General features: G+C 39.0%; 2 protein-coding genes across 2 annotated transcripts; both read right to left on the bottom strand.

Moving 5' to 3' along the window:
• Positions 1-9835: 9835 nt before the first annotated feature.
• On the bottom strand, positions 9836-10846 carry LOC138371679 (dentin sialophosphoprotein-like). Its single transcript, XM_069336682.1, has one exon. It carries the CDS (start codon positions 10844-10846, stop codon positions 9836-9838), a length of 1011 nt encoding a protein of 336 aa, XP_069192783.1.
• Positions 10847-10853: 7 nt separating this feature from the next.
• LOC123756224 (dentin sialophosphoprotein-like) lies at positions 10854-11393 on the bottom strand. The gene has a single exon (XM_069336683.1). The coding sequence runs from the start codon at positions 11391-11393 to the stop codon at positions 10854-10856; it is 540 nt and encodes a 179-aa protein (XP_069192784.1).
• Positions 11394-20767: the final 9374 nt, after the last annotated feature.

Genomic DNA, 20767 nt, shown 5'->3' on the forward strand with positions numbered 1-20767 from the left:
AAAGGTTATGGATCTCTTGAAGAACACAACAATGGGAAACATTGATGAATGTCACAGACGGGTTCGATCATTGTTGCAAGTCAAACACTTCTTCGAATTCCTCTGAAGTTGGACTAGTGCCCAAGACGCAACAGGCATTTCCCCTCTGAATCGCAACACTGAGGCGCTGGAACAAGAAACTTTTTGCTCTCTGGTCTTTTGTAGCGCTGATCAATTTGTCCCCCAATTCCTTCAGGAACTTCAATGCACATTTTCCCCACGAACCGAGGGTCTCCGAGCCGATCGGAACAAAGCTGTAGCAGTGTGCTAGACCTCTGTATTTAATAATTTTCTGCGATTCCCTGAAAGAAGCAGCACCACCGCTTTCACGTGTGCTGTAGTGGAGGTAGGTACTGGCCAGTGTGGCAGCGCACGTGTAGTCCCATACCACTTGCTTACCATCCTTCCAAGGTAGCAAGGTGACCCCATCAGGGCGCTTCTGAGGGTCGTTAGGTCTGGATAAGTGTGGTTCTCTTTGTGCCGGGCAGCGGGCTGTGGCGAGGCTCCTCTTGATGATGTCGTTGACTTCTTCATGTCTTGCAATTTTACCCTGTGATTTACGACATACCAGACCATGACGACCATATTGGTCTGCCATCGCAGTTCCGCAGATGCACCTATGTTCGGTGAGGATGGGGGCGGCAAGGCGAAGGGCAACTCCAATGCGGAGAGCGTCATGACTGAGGCGAGTTCCCAGGGCTGCATTGGGCACAGCAAATAAAAAATCCCCGGCGTGGGGTGCTGTTACCGCTAGGAGGCGGGCTTTGTTTTCAGCATCAGCGTTGTCAATCATTGCTGTGACAGTCTTTTCCATTATGGGGCTATCCCAGTGGGCCTGCTTGTGGTCTTTTGGGACTTGTGGTCGGGGTTGAGGGTGTGCAATGGTGTCCCATTGTCTGGCTGCTTCGATGAACGTTTGATCACGAGTTCCCGCTGTCTCTCTCATACGCTCTGGTAGGATCTGCCCTACCAATTCGTTGGCTGCTGTACATGAGGATAAGAATGCTGGAAGTGCTACCTCAGTTGCCTTTCGTATGCCTATCCCTCCAAATCTCACTGGTAGTGTTGCTTGGTCCCACTGACTGTCATCTAAATCTAGGTTGAGCGCCTTCCTGAATATTGACCTGAGGAGCTCATCATATTGATTTAGAAGTGGGTTGCCAAAAGTTGGTGCACACCTTAAGAAGTATGTTAGCCTGGGCAGGGTAAGGCACTTTGTGAGAAGGTAGAGGGCATCGTGGGAGTCCAAGTCCCCAATTCTCTCTTCCATCCTCTTTAGGTCTCTAAACTTTTCGTCAAGGACTGCAGCAATGGCATTGTGGCCCAGAGGTGCTCCGAGTAGTGTGCTGTCGGTAGGTTTAACGACTGAGGCTTCTGGTAGAACTGATTTCACTGCTCTAATGATTACTTCACTAGATGCAATAATTTCGCACTTGGAGGGGCTAAGAACGAGACCCATGGACTCCCCCCGTGTCTTCACCAGCTGTAAGTCTTCTAGCAGGGAATCTTGTGTGCCTGCCAGAGTGCCGTCATCCAGGAACCAGATGTTGAGCTCGCTGGACAGTCTGGTTGTAATTTCTCGAACCGCTATGCAAAAGAGGAACGGTGCAAGTGGGTCACCCTGTTGAATTCCCTCTGCTGAGGTGACTTCATGTATATATATATATATATATATATATATATATATATATATATATATATATATATATATATATATATATATATATATATATATATATATATATATCGTACCTAGCAGCCAGAACGCACTTCTCAGCCTTCTATGCAAGGCCCGATTTGCCTAATAGGCCAAGTTTTCCTGAATTAATATATTTTCTCTAATTTTTTTCTTATGAAATGATAAAGCTACCTATTTCATTATGCATGAGGTCATTTTTTTTTTATTGGAGTTATAATTAACGTAGATATATGACCGAACCTAACCAACCCTACCTAACCTAACCTAACCTATCTTTATTGGTTAGGTTAGGTTAGGTTAGGTTAGGTTAGGTTAGGTAGCCGAAAAAGTTAAGTTAGGTTAGGTTAGGTAGGTTAGGTAGTCGAAAAAATATTAATTCATGAAAACTTGGCTTATTAGGCAAATCGGGCCTGGCATAGTAGGCTGAGAAGTGCGTTCTGGCTAGTAGGTACGATATATATATATATATATATATATATATATATATATATATATATATATATATATATATATATATATATATATATATATATATATATATGTCGTACCTAGTAGCCAGAATGCACTTATCAGCCTACTATGCAAGGCCCAATTTGCCTAATAAGCCAAGTTTTCATGAATTAATATATTTTCTCTAATTTTTTTCTTATGAAATGATAAAGCTACCCATTTCATTATGTATGAGGTCAAATTTTTGTTATTGGAGTTAAAATTAACGTAGATATATGACCGAACCTAACAAACCCTACCTAACCTAACCTAACCTATCTTTATAGGTTAGGTTTGGTTAGGTAGCCGAAAATGTTAGGTTAGGTTAGGTTAGGTAGGTTAGGTAGTCGAAAAAGCATTAGTTCATGAAAACATGGCTTATTAGGCAAATCGGGCCTTGCATAGTAGGCTGAGAAGTGCGTTCTGGCTACTAGGTACGACATATATATATATATATATATATATATATATATATATATGCGTGTGTGTTTGTGTGTGTACTCACCTAGTTGTACTCACCTAGTTGTGCTTGCGGGGGTTGAGCTCTGGCTCTTTGGTCCCGCCTCTCAACTGTCAATCAATAGGTGTACAGGTTCCTGAGCCTATGGGGCTCTATCATATCTACACTTGAAACTGTGTATGGAGTCAGCCTCCACCACATCAATTTCTAATGCATTCCATTTGTCAACCACTCTGACACTAAAAAAGTTCTTTCTAATATCTCTGTGGCTCATTTGAGCACTCAGTTTCCACCTGTGTCCCCTTGTGCGTGTGCCCCTTGTGTTAAACAGCCTGTCTTTATCAACCCTCTCGATTCCCTTGAGGATCTTGAATGTGGTGATCATGTCCCCCCTAACTCTTCTGTCTTCCAACGAAGTGAGGTTTAATTCCCGTATTCTCTCCTCGTAGCTCATACCTCTCAGCTCGGGTACTAGTCTGGTGGCAAACCTTTGAACCTTTTCCATTTTAGTCTTATGCTTGATTAGATATGGACTTCATGCTGGTGCCGCATACTCCAGGATTGGTCTGACATATGTGGTATATAATGTTCTGAAAGATTACTTACACAAGTTTCTAAAGGCCGTTCTTATGTTAGCCAACCTGGCATATACTGCTGCTGTTATCCTCTTGATATGAGCTTCACGGGACAGGTCTGGCGTGATATCAACCCCCAGGTCTTTCTCTCTCTCTGACTCTTGAAGAATTTCATCTCCCAAGTGATACTTTGTACCTGGTCTCATGCTTCCTACCCCTATCTTCATTACATTACATTTGCTTGGATTAAAATCTAACAGCCATTTGTTCGACTATTCCTGCAGCTTGTCCAGGTCTTCTTGAAGCCTCAAGCTGTCCTCCTCTGTCTTAATCCTTCTCATAATTTTGGCGTCGTCAGCAAACATTGAGAGGATTGAGTATATACGCTCTGGGAGATCATTTACGTATATCAGAAACAGGATTTCCAAGTACAGAGCCCGGTGGGACTCCACTGGTGACTTCACGCCAGTCTGAGGTCTCACCCCTCACTGTAACTCTCTGCTTCCTATTGTTTAGGTACTCCCTTATCCACTGGAGCGCCCTACCAGTTACTCCTGCCTGTTTCTCTAGCTTATGCATCAACCTTTTATGGGGTACTGTGTCAAAGGCTTTCCGACAGTCCAAAAAAATGCAGTCCGCCCACCATTCTCTTTCTTGTTTAATCTTTGTCACCTGATCGTAGAATTATATCAAGCCTGTAAGGCAAGATTTACCCTCCCTGAACCCATGTTGATGGGTTGTCACGAAGTCTCTTCTCTCCAGATGTGTTACTAGGTTTTTTCTCACAATCTTCTCCATCACCTTGCATGGTATACAAGTTAAGGACACTGGCCTGTAGTTCAGTGCCTCTTGTCTGTCACCCTTTTAGGATATTGGTACTACATTAGCAGTCTTCCATATTTCTGGTAGGTCTCGCGTTTCCAGTGACCTACTATACACTATGGAGAGTGGTAGGCAAAGTGCTCCTGCACACTCTTTCAATACCCATGGCGAGATTCCATCCGGCCCAACAGCTGTGTGTGTGTGTGTGTGTGTGTGTGTGTGTGTATCAAGAAAATTAACACGTGATTAAAAATGTGACAGTGTCAGACCACGGAGGAAAATTGAAACAGGAATTTCCTTAAGTACTTTCGTGTATTAATACATCTTCAGAAGGAGTCTTCAGAAGGGACTCCTTCTGAAGATGTATTAATATACGAAAGTACTTAAGGAAATTCCTGTTTCAATTTGTTTCCGTGGTCTGACACTGTCATATATATATATATATATATATATATATATATATATATATATATATATATATATATATATATATATATATATATATATATATATATATATATATATACATATATATATATATATATATATATATACATATATATATATATATATATATATATATATATATATATATATATATATATATATATATACATATATATATATATATATATATATATATATATATATATATATATATATATATATATATATATATATATATACATATATACATATAGTCCTCTTAATGTTAATTTTTGTATAAAATCAGATATGTAACTGTATAACCTTGCATAATAAAGTGTACACCATAAAAAAGGGGGGTGGTAGGAGAAGCGAACACTCTTACGTATTCAGAGTTAAATGGCAAGTTTTTCCCTGAATGCTCTGTGTTCCCTTCTCTGAGGCTGTGGGTCCCTATAATTGCATCAGAGGTGGTACCCCCATATATATATATATATATATATATATATATATATATATATATATATATATATATATATATATATATATATATATATGTCGTACCTAGTAGCCAGAACTCACTTCTCAGCCTACTATGCAAGGCCCGATTTGCCTAATAAGCCAAGTTTTCATGAAATAATGTTTTTTCGTCTACCAAACCTACCTAACCTAACCTAGCTTTTTTGGCTACCTAACCTAACCTTACCTATACATATAGGTTAGGTTAGGTTAGGTAGGGTTGGTTAGGTTCGGTCATATATCTACGTTAATTTTAACTCCAATAAAAAAAATTGACCTCATGCATAGTGAAAAGGGTAGCTTTATCATTTCATAAGAAAAAAATTATAGTAAATATATTAATTCATGAAAACTTGGCTTATTAGGCAAATCGGGCCTTGAATAGTAGGCTGAGAAGTGAGTTCTGGCTACTAGGTACGACATATATATATATATATATATATATATATATATATATATATATATACATATATATATATATATATATATATATATATATACATATATATATATATATATATATATATATATATATATATATACATATATACATATATATATATATATATATATACATATATATATATATATATATATATATACATATATATATATATATATATATATATATATATATATATATATATATATATATATATATATATATATATATATATATATATATATACATATATATATATATATATATATATATATATATATATATATATATATATATATATATATATACATATATATATATATATATATATATATATATATATATATATATATATATATATATATACATATATATATATATATATATATATATATATATATATATATATATATATATATATATATATATATATATATATGTCGTACCTAGTAGCCAGAACGCACTTCTCGGCCTATTATGCAAGGCCCGATTTGCCTAATAAGCCAAGTTTTCATGAATTAATGATTTTTCGACCACCTAACCTACCTAACCTAACCTAACCTAACTTTTTCTGTTACCTAACCTAACCTAACCTTTAAAGATAGGCTAGGTTAGGTTAGGTAGGGTTGGTTAGGTTCGGTCAAATATCTATGTTAATTTTAATTCCAATAATATTTTTTTACCTTATACGTAATGAAATGGGTAGCTTTGTCATCTCATAAGAAAAAAATTAGAGAAAATATATTAATTCAGGAAAACTTGGCTTATTAGGCAAATCGGGCCTTGCATAGTAGGCTGAGAAGTGCGTTCTGGCTACTAGGTACGACATATATATATATATATATATATATATATATATATATATATATATATATATATATATATATATATATATACATATATTTTTAGGGGTACCACCACTGGTTTAATTAAAGGGACCCACATCCTCGAAGAAGAAAATAAATAGTGTTCAGAGAAGACTTTGTGGATTCTCACTGAATACTTTAATCTTTTCCTCTCCTACCACCCCTATTATTTTTTTTACTATATATATATATATATATATATATATATATATATATATATATATATATATATATATATATATATATATATATATATGTAGACTATATATATATATATATATATATATATATATATAACTGAAAACTCACACCCCAGAAGTGACTCGAACCCATACTCCCAGGAGCAACGCAACTGGTATGTACAAGACGCCTTAATCCACTTGACCATCACGACCGGACATAATGAGGTGATAGCCGAGGCTATTTGAACCACCCCACCGCCGGCACTCGGATAGTAATCTTGGGCATAGCATTTTACCAAATCACCTCATTCTTTGGGGCACACGTGAGGAACACAAATGCAAACAAGCCTGAATGGTCCCCAGGACAATATGCAACTGAAAACTCACACCCCAGAAGTGACTCGAACCCATACTCCCAGGAGCAACGCAACTGGTATGTACAAGACGCCTTAATCCACTTGACCATCACGACCGGACATAATGAGGTGATAGCCGAGGCTATTTGAACCACCCCACTGCCGGCACTCGGATAGTAATCTTGGGCATAGCATTTTACCAAATCACCTCATTCTTTGGGGCACACGTGAGGAACACAAATGCGAACAAGCCTGAATGGTCCCCAGGACAATATGCAACTGAAAACTCACACCCCAGAAGTGACTCGAACCTAGGGACCATTCAGGCTTGTTCGCATTTGTGTTCCTCACGTGTGCCCCAAAGAATGAGGTGATTTGGTAAAATGCTATGCCCAAGATTACTATCCGAGTGCCGGCGGTGGGGTGGTTCAAATAGCCTCGGCTATCACCTCATTATGTCCGGTCGTGATGGTCAAGTGGATTAAGGCGTCTTGTACATATCAGTTGTGTTGCTCCTGGGAGTATGGGTTCGAGTCACTTCTGGGGTGTGAGTTTTCAGTTGCATATTGTCCTGGGGACCATTCAGGCTTGTTCGCATATATATATATATATATATATATATATATATATATATATATATATATATATATATATATATATATATATGTCGTACCTAATAGCCAGAACGCACTTCTCAGCCTACTATTCAAGGCCCGATTTGCCTAATAAGCCAAGTTTTCATGAATTAATGTTTTTTCGTCTACCTAACCTACCTAACCTAACCTAACCTAGCTTTTTTTGGCTACCTAACCTAACCTTACATATAAATATAGGTTAGGTTAGGTTAGGTAGGGTTGGTTAGGTTCGGTCATATATCTACGTTAATTTTAACTCCAATAAAAAAAAATTGACCTCATACATAGAGAAAAGGGTAGCTTTATCATTTCATAAGAAAAAAATTATAGTAAATATATTAATTCAGGAAAACTTGGCTTTTTAGGCAAATCGGGCCTTGAATAGTAGGCTGAGAAGTGAGTTCTGGCTACTAGGTACGACATATATATATATGTATATATATATATATATATATATATATATATATATATATATATATATATATATATATATATATATATATATATATATATATATATATATGTTGTACCTAGTAGCCAGAACGCACTACTCGGCCTACTATGCAAGACACGATTTGCCTATTAAGCCAAGTTTTCTTGAATTTAATAAAAAAAAATCCTTTTTTTGTTATGAAATGATAAATCTATCTATTTCATTGTGAAAGAACTATTTTTTTTTATATTGAGTTAAACCTAATGTAGATATATGGTGTAAACCTACCCAACCCGACCTAACCTAACCTAACCTAACCTAACCTAAACCTACCCAACCCTACCTAACCTAATCTAACCTAACCTAACCTAAACCTACCCAACTCTACCTAACCTAACCTAACCTAACCTAACCTACCCAACCCTACCTAACCTAACCTAAACCTACCCAACCCTACCTAACCTAACCTAACCTATTTTAACCTAATCTAACATAGTTAAGTCAATAATTTATGTCCCTAATATTATATAATAATAATAATTCAAATAAACAAATAGGAAACAATTTATTGAAAATAAAGAAAATCACTCGGCCTATTAAGCAAATCGGGCCTTGCATAGTAGGCCTACTATGCAGGGCCCGATTTGCCTAACAAGCCAAGTTTTCATGAAATAATTGTTTTTCGACTACCTAACCTACCTAACCTGACCTAACCTAACTTTTTCGGCTACCCAACCTAACCTAACCTATAAAGATAGGTTAGGTTAGGTTAGGTAGGGTTGGTTAGGTTCGGTCATATATCTACGTTAATTTTAACTTCAATAGAAAAAATTGACCTCATACATAATGAAAATGGGTAGCTTTATCATTTCATGAGAAAAAATAGAGAAAATATACTAATTCATGAAAACTTGGTTTATTAGGCAAATCGGGCCTTGCATAGCAGGCCGAGTACGACGTTCTGGCTACTAGGTACAACATATATATATAATAATTATATATATATATATATATATATATATATATATATATATATATATATATATATATATATATATATATATATATATATATATATATATATATGTCGTACCTAGTAGCCAGAACGCACTTCTCAGCGTAATATGCAAGGCCCGATTTGCCTAATAAGCCAAGTTTTCCTGAATATATATATTTTCTCAAATTTTTTTCTTATGAAATGATAAAGCTACCCATTTCATTATGTATGAGGTCAATTTTTTTTTATTGGAGTTAAAATTAACGTAGATATATGACCGAACCTAACCAACCCTACCTAACCTAACCTAACCTATCTTCATAGGTTAGGTTAGGTTAGGTAGCCGAAAACGTTAGGTTAGGTAGGTTAGGTAGTCGAAAAACAATTAATTCAGGAAAACTTGGCTTATTAGGCAAATCGGGCCTTGCATAGTAGGCTGAGAAGTGCGTTCTGGCTACTAGGTACGACATATATATATATATATATATATATATATATATATATATATATATATATATATATATATATATATATATATATATATATATATATATATATATATATATATATATATATATATCGGGCTAATAACGTGGAACATAGGTTTATCCTCGTGAAACATCGTGAAAACTTTGTAGTTAAAGAACTCTTCATTTGGCCATGTTGTGTTAAAAATTGTTTCTAATTAAACCTTAAATACACCCTTTCTGTTAGTTATATTTTGTTATTTGGCAACTGCTGGAGCCTCGATAAATAATATTAATGAAAAGAATTCTCATCATGATTACTTATAATAAGTGAGTGTCTGAATATTGTAAACTTGTTGTATATTATGTATACATGTTGTGCTCTGTGATGAAAATGTTTTTTTTTTATTAAATCATGGACTAGACATCTAGTCTAGTATGCATGGACTATAGTCATTACCGTAGTCAGACTCACCATCACAGTAGTCAGACTCACCATCACAGTAGTCAGACTCACCATCACAGTAGTCAGACTCACCATCACAGTAGTCAGACTCACCATCACAGTAGTCAGACTCACCATCACAGTAGTCAGACTCACCATCACAGTAGTCAGACTCACCATCACAGTAGTCAGACTCACCATCACAGTAGTCAGACTCACCATCACAGTAGTCAGACTCACCATCACAGTAGTCAGACTCACCATAACTGTAGTCAGACTCACCATAACTGTAGTCAAGCTCATCACTACTGTAGTCAGACTCATTATTACTGTAGTCAGACTCACCATCACTGTAGTCAGACTCACCATCACTGTAGTCTGATTCACCTTTACTGTAGTCAGACTCATTATTATTGAAGTCAGACTCACCATCACAGCAGTCAGACTCATCAGTACTGTAGTCAGACTCACCATCATAGTAGTCAGACTCACCATCATAGCAGTCAGACTCACCGTAACAGTAGTCAGACTCATCAGTACTGTAATCAGACTCATCACTACTGTAGTCAGACTCATCATTACTGTAGTCAGAATCACCATAACAGTAGTCAGACTCATCATTACTGTAGTCAGACTCTTCAGTACTGTAGTCAGACTCTTCAGTACTGTAGTCAGACTCACCATCATAGTAGTCAGACTCACCGTAACAGTAGTCAGACTCATCAGTACTGTAATCAGACTCATCATTACTGTAGTCAGATTCACCATCACAGTATTCAGACTCACCATAACAGTAGTCAGACTCATCATTACTGTAGTCAGACTCATCATTACTGTAGTCAGACTCATCATTACTGTAGTCAGACTCATCATTACTGTAGTCAGACTCACCATCACAGTAGTCAGACTCATCATTACTGTAGTCAGACTCACCATCACAGTATTCAGACTCACCATAACAGTAGTCACACTCATCAGTACTGTAATCACTCATCATTACTTTAGTCAGACTCACCATCACAGTAGTCAGACTCATCATTACTGCAGTCAGACTCACCATCACAGTAGTCAGACTCACCATTACTGTTTTCAGACTCATCATTACTGTAGTCAGACTCATCATTACTGTTTTCAGACTCATCATTTCTGTTTTCAGACTCATCATTATTGAAGTCAGACTCATCATTACTGTAGTCAGACTCATCATTACTATAGTCAGACTCACCATTACTGTAGTCAGACTCATCATTACTGTAGTCAGACTCATCATTACTATAGTCAGACTCACCATTACTATAGTCAGACTCACCATTACTGTAGTCAGACTCATCATTACTATAGTCAGACTCACCATTACTATAGTCAGACTCATCATTACTATAGTCAGACTCATCATTACTGTAGTCAGACTCATCATTACTATAGTCAGACTCATCATTACTGTAGTCAGACTCACCATTACTGTAGTCAGACTCATCATTACTGTAGTCAGACTCACCATTACTGTAGTCAGACACCATTACTATAGTCAGACTCACCATTACTCTAGTCAGACTCACCATTACTGTAGTCAGACACCATTACTCTAGTCAGACTCACCATTACTATAGTCAGACTCACCGTGACAGTATTTATCCCCAGTAATAATACAAATGTATATTTTCCAGGTATTTCCAGACCTTCCGGTACTGCAGCTACGTCCCGGCGGTGCCCAAGTGTCTCCCCAACTTTGACGGTGAGTTGTCTCCTCACAATATGTCTGGTACTTTGATGAAGACATGTTGATGGGTGATACGGAACATTTATTATAGAGATGCCTGAGAAGCAGGAGCTGCCACCGGCAATCAGGAGGTCCCACTGGCAAGCAGGTGCTGCCACCGGCAAGCAGGAGGTCCCACTGGCAAGCAGGTGCTGCCACCGGCAAGCAGGAGGTCCCACTGGCAAGCAGGAGCTGCCACCGGCAAGCAGGAACTGCCACCGGCAAGTAGGCAACCCGTCCTCTTAAAAAATAACGTCACTTTTGGCTCGTATGAGCGATATGGCTAAATTTCGACGTAATTTGAAATGAAATCGACTCACAAAAGTGACGTTCTGTTACGTTTTCTGTTTGAGTCGTCCGGCGTACGCGCAGAGGTTATGAGAGGACACTTTAAATTAACGTTTTTCATAACGCTTTGAAACTTTATGAGAATTTCCTGCCCACCTAACCTATCAGAGGACCCTTAACTTACTGTTGTTGAAAAAAAATCCCAAATTTATTTTCATTTTTTTCATTTTCAAATTACGTTCAAATTCGGCCATACTGGGAAACGGCCAAAAGCGACGTTCTTTTTACGAGGACAGGTTGCAGAAGGAGCTGCCACTGGCAAGCAGGAGCTGCCACGGGCAAGCTGGAGCTGCCACTGGCAAGCAGGAGCTGCCACGGGCAAGCTGGAGCTGCCACTGGCAAGCAGGAGCTGCCACAGGCAAGCAGGAGCTGCCACGGGCAAGCTGGAGCTGCCACTGGCAAGCAGGATCTGCCACTGGCCAGCAGGATCTGCCACTGGCAAGCAGGATCTGCCACTGGCAAGCAGGATCTGCCACTGGCAAGCAGGATCTGCCACTGGCAAGCAGGATCTGCCACTGGCAAGCAGGAGCTGCTAACCAAGAAGGAAGCTGCTTCTGGAGTTGTGTAAAGTACGCCTACGAGCAATCAACTTTGGGTTTCTTAGTGCTTGCTTGTAGGCGTACTTTTGTCTATGTGTCCATAAGAAACGATTGCTTGTAGGTGTACCTATTTTACAATAAAAATTTGGTGATGACTGGCTTCATCGACAAATATTTTTTTTCTGTGAAACTCAGTACTTCGTTTTAATGATTTGTAATTTTCAATGACCATTTATCCTCAAAGAAATCTCCACTCATATATTTTTTTATTTTCCAAATACTGTTCAGTGACTTCAAAGATTGCTCACTTGTGCCAAAAATATTTGTATATCAATGAATGCTTATTTGTATCAAATAATTTATTCAGAGAGTAGTAAAATATTTAAGATAAGCATGATGGAAAAACTGCAGACTGCATGTCCTTATCTAAACACAGCCTTGCTTAATGCTCCCTTTTCAGTATTAAATTCAAATTATTAACCCAACCAAACCTAACCTCAACAAAAGTATACGGAACAAACAAACAAACACCTAGATCCATTATATTTAATGGAATTAATTTGGAACCATTATTAAGCAAAACTGAAACCTAGAAGATAGCATATAAATTTATTTTCAAGTCTTGGACGGAGAGACTGTCTAATACAATCTCAAAATGTGTATAGAGAACAAGCAAACACATTTTACTAGAACATCATGTTACCCAAATGTCGTTCAACAATTAAAACAGTTGTCAGTTTTATCTTTTTATCAGATGTCTGAGTTCATCTGACAACTCAGGTGGACAGTACCCACATTATCTGTTCATATCGTTGACATGTTCATATGGTAGACATGTTCATATGGTTGACATGTTCATATGGTAGACATGTTCATATGGTAGACATGTTCATATGGTAGACATGTTCATATGGTTGACATGTTCATATGGTTGACATGTTCATATGGTAGACATGTTCATATGATAGACATCTTCATATGGTAGACATTCCCCGACCTCGAAAATTACAATAAATCCTAATATAATCCACAAATCAGTTACCGTTTATAAACCATCAGTCATGTAAGCAAAGACATATATATACATATTCTCAACATCCCATACATATCTTTTTTGAATATATATATATATATATATATATATATATATATATATATATATATATATATATATATATATATATATATATATATATATATATATATACATACAAGACTTATTACATTGTTGTAAAGCCACTAACACGCATAGCGTTTTGGGAAGGTCGTTAATCCTAATTTTGCCTGGAATACAACCCATTAAATCTTTAAAAACCAGGTACCCAATTCACTGCTGAGTGAACAGATGTTAGAGTTAAGGACTGGCACCTAGTCAATCCTCACCGGACGAGATATGAACCGAGGCCAAAGTGCTCGCGATGCGTCGGACGAGTGCTTTACCACTGCGCCACAGGGACACCTAGTATGTTATCCCTAGTAGTTAGATATAACAGTAGGCCCTGGAAAGTGAGTGTGGGTCTGGAACTGAAAGGGAGGAGCAGGATGTGTTAGGAACTGACAGGAGTTGCCAGAGAGAGGCAGGATGTGCTAGGGACTGACAGGAGTTGCTAGGGAGAGGCAGGATGTGCTAAGGACTGACAGGAGTTGCTAGGGAGAAACAGGATGTGCTAGGGACAGAAATGAGTTGCTAGGGAGAGACAGGATGTGCTAAGGACTGACAGGCGTTGCTAGGGAGAGACAGGATGTGCTAAGGACTGACAGGAGTTGCCAGAGAGAGGCAGGATGTGCTAGGGACAGAAATGAGTTGCTAGGGAGAGACAGGATGTGCTAAGGACTGACAGGAGTTGCTAGGGAGAAACAGGATGTGCTAGGGACTGACAGGAGTTGCTAGGGAGAGGCAGGATGTGCTAAGGACTGTCATGAGTTGCTAGGGAAAGGCAGGATGTGCTAAGAACTGTCAGGAGTTGCTTGGGAGAGGCAGGATGTGCTAAGAACTGTCAGGAGTTGTTAGGGAGAGGTAGGATGTGCTAAGGACTGGCAGCAACTATTAGGGAGAGGCAGCAGCTGCTTGGGAGAGGCACGTAATACCTTCCGGTGTTCCAACAGGTGTGTCCAGCGCTCACGACCTGGTGGGTTGGTGGGTGCTGAGGGTGGGCGTGTGGGTGGTGGCCGGCCTCACTCTCTGTGGTAACCTTCTGGTTATCTGCTGCAGAGCCATCTCCAGGAACGACAACAAGATTCTCAAGCTGTTCATCAAGAACCTGGCAGGTGAGTGTGTGGTTGTTACGTTTCGGCCTTAAGAGAAACAATCTTCTTCCACTCCTGTCTTATTCTCAACAACAACAATCACGTCTCAGGTATACGTTACATAACTTACTATTTACAAGATTATAAACAAAAGATTATCTGCTCAAAACCTGCTACACTTAACGTCTGTTGTACTTAATCCAAACATTCCTCCCCTTTAATTAAACTCTACCCCTACAGGTTAAGTCTCTCAGGCGGTTGTATGACTCTTCCTGATTTTCTCAACTGGGGGTCAAGACTTATTACTTTTGGGGAACATTTTTCTGAATTATTAACTGCAGAGTCCATAGGGTTAACTATATCCCCATTATCCTCTGTTGCCCTTTGTTCTGCCTCCCGGTCTCCTGCAGGTGCTGCTATCCCTTCATTATTAGGATGGGTATCACTAGTTACCCCACCCACACCTGAAGGGTCTTCAAAATTCCCTGTGAACCTTGGCATGAGTTGATCAGCATACCCTATCCAATTAATGTTCCCAAAAATTTCCCGGTGAAATTCCTGCATCCCAAGACTTCTCTAATTTACCCTTCTACCCAAGGTTTCCCAATTCCAAAATTCCTTGCATATACTGCATCCCCCTCGTTAAACAATTCCTCTCTCTGAGCCAACTGACTGGCCAAGCAAGTTACCGATTTATCTTTATCTGGATCTGTCTTTACTGCTTCCATGTGCACTTTAAAGTGCCTATTAAACAGTAATTCAGAAGGAGATTTACCAGTAGTAGAATGAACAATTTTCCTTTGATTATATAAAAATCTATACAGCCTTGTATTAATAGTACATTCTGTAAACCGCTTTAACCCTTCTTTCAAGGATCTCATTGCTCCCTCTGCTAGACCATTTGAAAGAGGCACATAGGGGGCAGGTGTTACATATTTAATACGATTTTTTCTAAAAAAAATCCTCCATTTCCCCTAAAACAAAATAAGGAGCATTGTGTGACACAACCATGTCTGGCAATCCAAAATTACAAAATGATTTCCTTAGCAGTTCACAAGTTACAGATGATGTGGTGGAATTACACACATGAACATCCAGAAATTTTGTGTAGGAATCCACCACCACCAGGTAATATTTGTTATCCATAGCTCCAGCATAATCAATATGAAGTCTAGACCAGGGTTCCCAGTGCATTGCCAGGAAAGTACTGGGGGCTTGGTGTTTCTTAAAGCAAATGTGACAATCCTTAGTTACCTCAGCAATATCCTGGTCTATTTTTGGCCACCAAACCCAACTTCTAGCTCCTACTTTTATAGCATTTATGCCATTATGGCCTACATGCAGCTGTTCCAATATCTTACATGTTAGTTCCCCAGGCACCACCACTCTATTCTTATACAAGAATAGAATCCTGGTAAATAATAAGGTCAGCCTTTACCGCAGCATACTTTGGCTATAATAAATTATCATTCCAACCATATTTGACATTCATCATCAACAGATTTAATTTGGAATCTCTAATAGTTGCCTTCCTAATAGTCTGGAATAAAATATCCTCAAAAGACATTGATTCCACCAAGTTAACATACTCCACTGGAATACTGGAATTTAATTCTTCTGTCATAGGCAATCTACTTAATGCATTAGCTACTACATTATCCTTCTCTAGCTTAAACTCTAAATCATACTCAAACTGGGAGAGTAGCAATGCCGATCTTTGAATTCAAGCATTAGCATTAACTGGAATTTGTTTACCTTTGCCAAACAATTCTAGCAAGGTTTATGGTCTGTGCTAGCAAGAAATTTCCTACCAAACAGAAAATACCTCAGATTTTTACAGCATATATCAAAGCTAAGGCTTCTTTGTCTAACTGAGAATAATTCTGTTCTACAGGAGATAATTTCTTGCTAACAAAATTTAATACTTTATCCTGACCATCTACTTCCTTTAATAATACACAACCCACTCCTCCTGGGGAAGCATCTACCTCCAAGTATAAAAGGAGTCTACCAGTAAAATTAGTGAGCACTGGAGAATTTATAAATTCCTGCTTAATATTCCTGAAGGCATTCTCCTCTCTTGTTGCCCACTTAAATCTAGCCCCTTTTTTCAACAATTCATACAAGGGCGCTAATTTTCTGGAAAAGTTCTACACGAACTTTCAGAAATATGTTACCACCCCCACAAGAGACTGTACCATCCCAACAATGATGTTGGGGCCGGAGCATCTGCTATAGCAGCTTCATTTATGTGAGAAGGAGTAAAGCTCTTACCTGAAATATTGTACCCCAGGTATTCTATGGCATTGGTCTTCAATGTTGTTTTACCCTTATTAAACTTCACATTGTGCTCTAGCAGGAAATTCAAACCCTGTTCTAATTTAGTATCATCCTCTTCCTCATTCTCCCAGCATACAATAATGTCTTCTAAAATGCTAGCCACACCCTCAATGTTTAATAACAACTGGGACATGAATCACTGAAAAATTGCTGGAGACGAGAAGAGTCCAAAAGGAAGTCATTTATACTTAAACTAGCTGTACCCGGCCACGCGTTGCTGTGGCTCAGCAATGCATGTGTGTTGCTGAGCCCCAGCAACCTTCCCCTTGTCTCCCAGTCCTCCTCGCCATTCCCCCTCCCCTGTCTCCTCGTCCTCCTAACCATTCCTCCCTCTCCTGTCCTTTCGTCCTCCCAACCATTCCCCATTCCTCCGTCCCCTCGTCCTCCCCACCATCCCCCACTCTACCGTCCTCTCGTACTCTCCTCCATCTCCCACTTCCCCTTCCCCCCGGCTTCCCAATGATGCCCCCTCTCCCCTGTTCCCTCGTCTTTCACACCATCCCCCACTCTCCTGTCTCCTTGTCCTTCCCATCATTCTCCATTCCCCTGTCCCCTCGTCGCCACCGTCCCCAACTCCCCCGTCCCCTCGTCCTCCCCACAATTTCCCACTCCCTCGTCCGATGCATTCCCAAATGATCTGATGTTCCCATCACTGAAATATACGAAAAACAATTAAAAAAAACGAAATTAAAAACAGTGAAGAAATAAAAAAATAAACTATACTCACGAATTGAACAGTATGGTAAACAACAAAGCTCAATTCCAACGCAGTGTCACAAAATAATTAAGTCAAAATTAAAGTAATTCGAAATCTATGAAAATTTAATTTATCAATGAAATTGGAAACATTGAAATGGAATCGTAACATATTTAGTATAGAGTGAGTTGTTCTTACGTGTAACAGATGGCTTACGGTTACTGTCACAGGTGTGGCATCTATACTTATACTCACGAAATGAACGGTATGGTAAACAACACAGCTAAATTCCAACACAATATCACACAAAATAATTAACTCAAAATGAAAAATAATTGAAATATATGAAAATTAAATTTTTCAGTGCAATCGGAAAGATTGAAATGGAATCGTAACGTATTTATTATAGTGTGTACGGCTCTTACGTGCAACAGATGGCGCTGTTTCTTATAAAAAGAAGAATGCTTTTACCTTTTACAAGTGTGGCATTTATACTTATACTTACAAAATGAACGGTGTGGTAAACAACTCAGCTTAATTCCAACACAATGTCATACAAAATAATTAAATCAAAATTAAAATAAATCAAAATCTATGAAAATTCAATTTATTAATGCAATCAGAAACATTGAAGTGGAAATCATAACATATTTAATAGTGTGTGTGTGTGTGTGTGTGTGTGTGTGTGTGTGTGTGTGTGTGTGTGTGTGTGTGTGTGTGTGTACTCACCTAATTGTGCTTGCGGGGGTTGAGCTCTGGCTCTTTGGTCCCGCCTCTCAACTGTCAATCAACAGGTGTACAGATTCCTGAGCCTATTGGGCTCTATCATATCTACATTTGAAACTGTGAATGGAGTCAGCCTCCACCACATCAGTTCCTAGTGCATTCCATTTACTAACTACCCTGACACTGAAAAAGTTCTTTCTAATGTCTCTGTGGCTCATTTGGGTACTCAGCTTCCACCTGTGTCCCCTTGTTCGCGTCCCTCCAGTGTTGAATAGTTCATCCTTGTTTACCCGGTCGATTCCCCTGAGGATTTTGTAGGTTGTGACCATGTCCCCTCTTACTCTTCTGTCTTCCAGTGTCGTAAGGTGCATTTCCCGCAGCCTTTCCTCATAACTCATGCCTCTTAGTACTGGGACTAGTCTAGTAGCATACCTTTGGACTTTTTCCAGCTTCGTCTTGGGCTTGACAAGGTACGGGCTCCATGCTGGGGCCGCATACTCCAGGATTGGTCTTACATATGTGATGTACAAGATTCTGAATGATTCCTTACACAGGTTCCTGAACGCCGTTCTGATGTTAGCCAGCCTCGCATATGCCACAGACGTTATTCTCTTTATGTGGGCTTCAGGAGACAGGTTTGGTGTGATATCAACTCCTAAATCTTTCTCTCTGTCTGTTTCATTAAGTACTTCATCTCCTATTCTGTATCCTGTGTCCGGCCTCCTGTTTCCACTGCCTAGTTTCATTACTTTGCATTTACTCGGGTTGAACTTCAACAGCCATTTGTTGGACCATTCACTCAGTCTATCTAGGTCATCTTGTAGCCTCCTACTATCATCCTCTGTTTCAATCCTCCTCATAATTTTTGCATCGTCGGCAAACATTGAGAGGAACGAATCTATACCCTCTGGGAGATCATTTACATATACCAGAAACAGTATAGGTCCAAGGACTGACCCCTGCGGGACTCCACTTGTAACGTCTCGCCAATCTGAGACCTCACCCCTTACACAGACTCGTTGTCTCCTGTTGCTTAGGTACTCCTCTATCCTCTGGAGTACCTTCCCTTTCACTCCAGCCTGCATCTCCAACTTTCGCACTAGCCTCTTATGTGGCACTGTATCAAAAGCTTTCTGACAATCCAGAAATATGCAGTCCGCCCACCCTTCTCTTTCTTGCCTTATTTTTGTTGCCTGGTCGTAGAATTCAAGTAACCCTGTGAGGCAGGACCTGCCATCCCTGAACCCATGTTGATGCTGTGTTACAAAGTTCCTTCGCTCCTGATGTTCCACTAGATTTTTTCGCACAATCTTCTCCATCAGCTTGCATGGTATCCAGGTTAGGGACACTGGCCTGTAGTTCAGTGCCTCCTGTCTATCCTCTTTCTTGTATATCGGGACTACGTTAGCTGCTTTCCAAATATCTGTCAGTTCTCCTGTTGCCAGTGATTTGTTATACATTATGGAGAGTGGTAGGCACAGTTCTCTTGCTCCTTCCTTTAGAACACAAGGGGAGATTCCATCTGGGCCTATAGCCTTTGTCACATCCAACTCTAGTAAACACTTCCTTACTTCCCCGCTGGTAATCTCAAACTCTTCCAGTGGTTCCTGGTTAGCTATTCCCTCACTTACCTCTGGAATTTCTCCTTGCTCTAAGGTGAAGACCTCCTGGAATTTCTTATTCAACTCCTCACACACTTCCTTGTCATTTGTAGTGAATCCTTCTGCCCCTATCCTTAATTTCATAACCTGTTCCTTTACTGTTGTTTTTCTCCTGATGTGGCTATGCAACAATTTAGGCTGAGTCTTTGCCTTGCTTGCGATGTCATTTTCGTATTGTCTTTCTGCCTCTCTTCTCATCCTGACATATTCATTCCTGGCATTCTGGTATCTTTCTCTGCTCTCCAGTGTCCTGTTATTCCTATAGTTTCTCCATGCCCTTTTACTTTGCTGCTTAGCTAGCCTACATCTCTGATTAACCCTTGTGTTGCTCAAGGCTAATTAGCATTTGTCACCCACAGGTGCATACCAAAAAAAATTAAACAATTATTTTTTCTTCTTAATTTTTTAATTTGTGTTCTCTGTTCATGGGAAAAATAATAAAAAAATTGTGAGTATAGTGAGTCCAGACAGTAAATCGTGGTCACACAGTCAGCAGACCATGCTACCTCCTTCCCCACCAAGATTACTCCTCCCACTATAGCGCTAATTATCACAACAATCCTGCTATTATCAGAATCCTGGAAATTTTTACAGTCAG

The sequence above is a fragment of the Procambarus clarkii genome, chromosome 36, assembly GCF_040958095.1.
Source record: "Procambarus clarkii isolate CNS0578487 chromosome 36, FALCON_Pclarkii_2.0, whole genome shotgun sequence".
Taxonomy (NCBI): domain Eukaryota; kingdom Metazoa; phylum Arthropoda; class Malacostraca; order Decapoda; family Cambaridae; genus Procambarus; species Procambarus clarkii.

Coding starts and splice junctions, on each gene's coding strand:
- LOC138371679 (XM_069336682.1), bottom strand. CDS start 10,846: ATGAGTGATTACAGTACTGATGAGTGTGACTACTGTTATGGTGAGTCT.
- LOC123756224 (XM_069336683.1), bottom strand. CDS start 11,393: ATGGTGAGTCTGACTATAGTAATGGTGTCTGACTACAGTAATGGTGAG.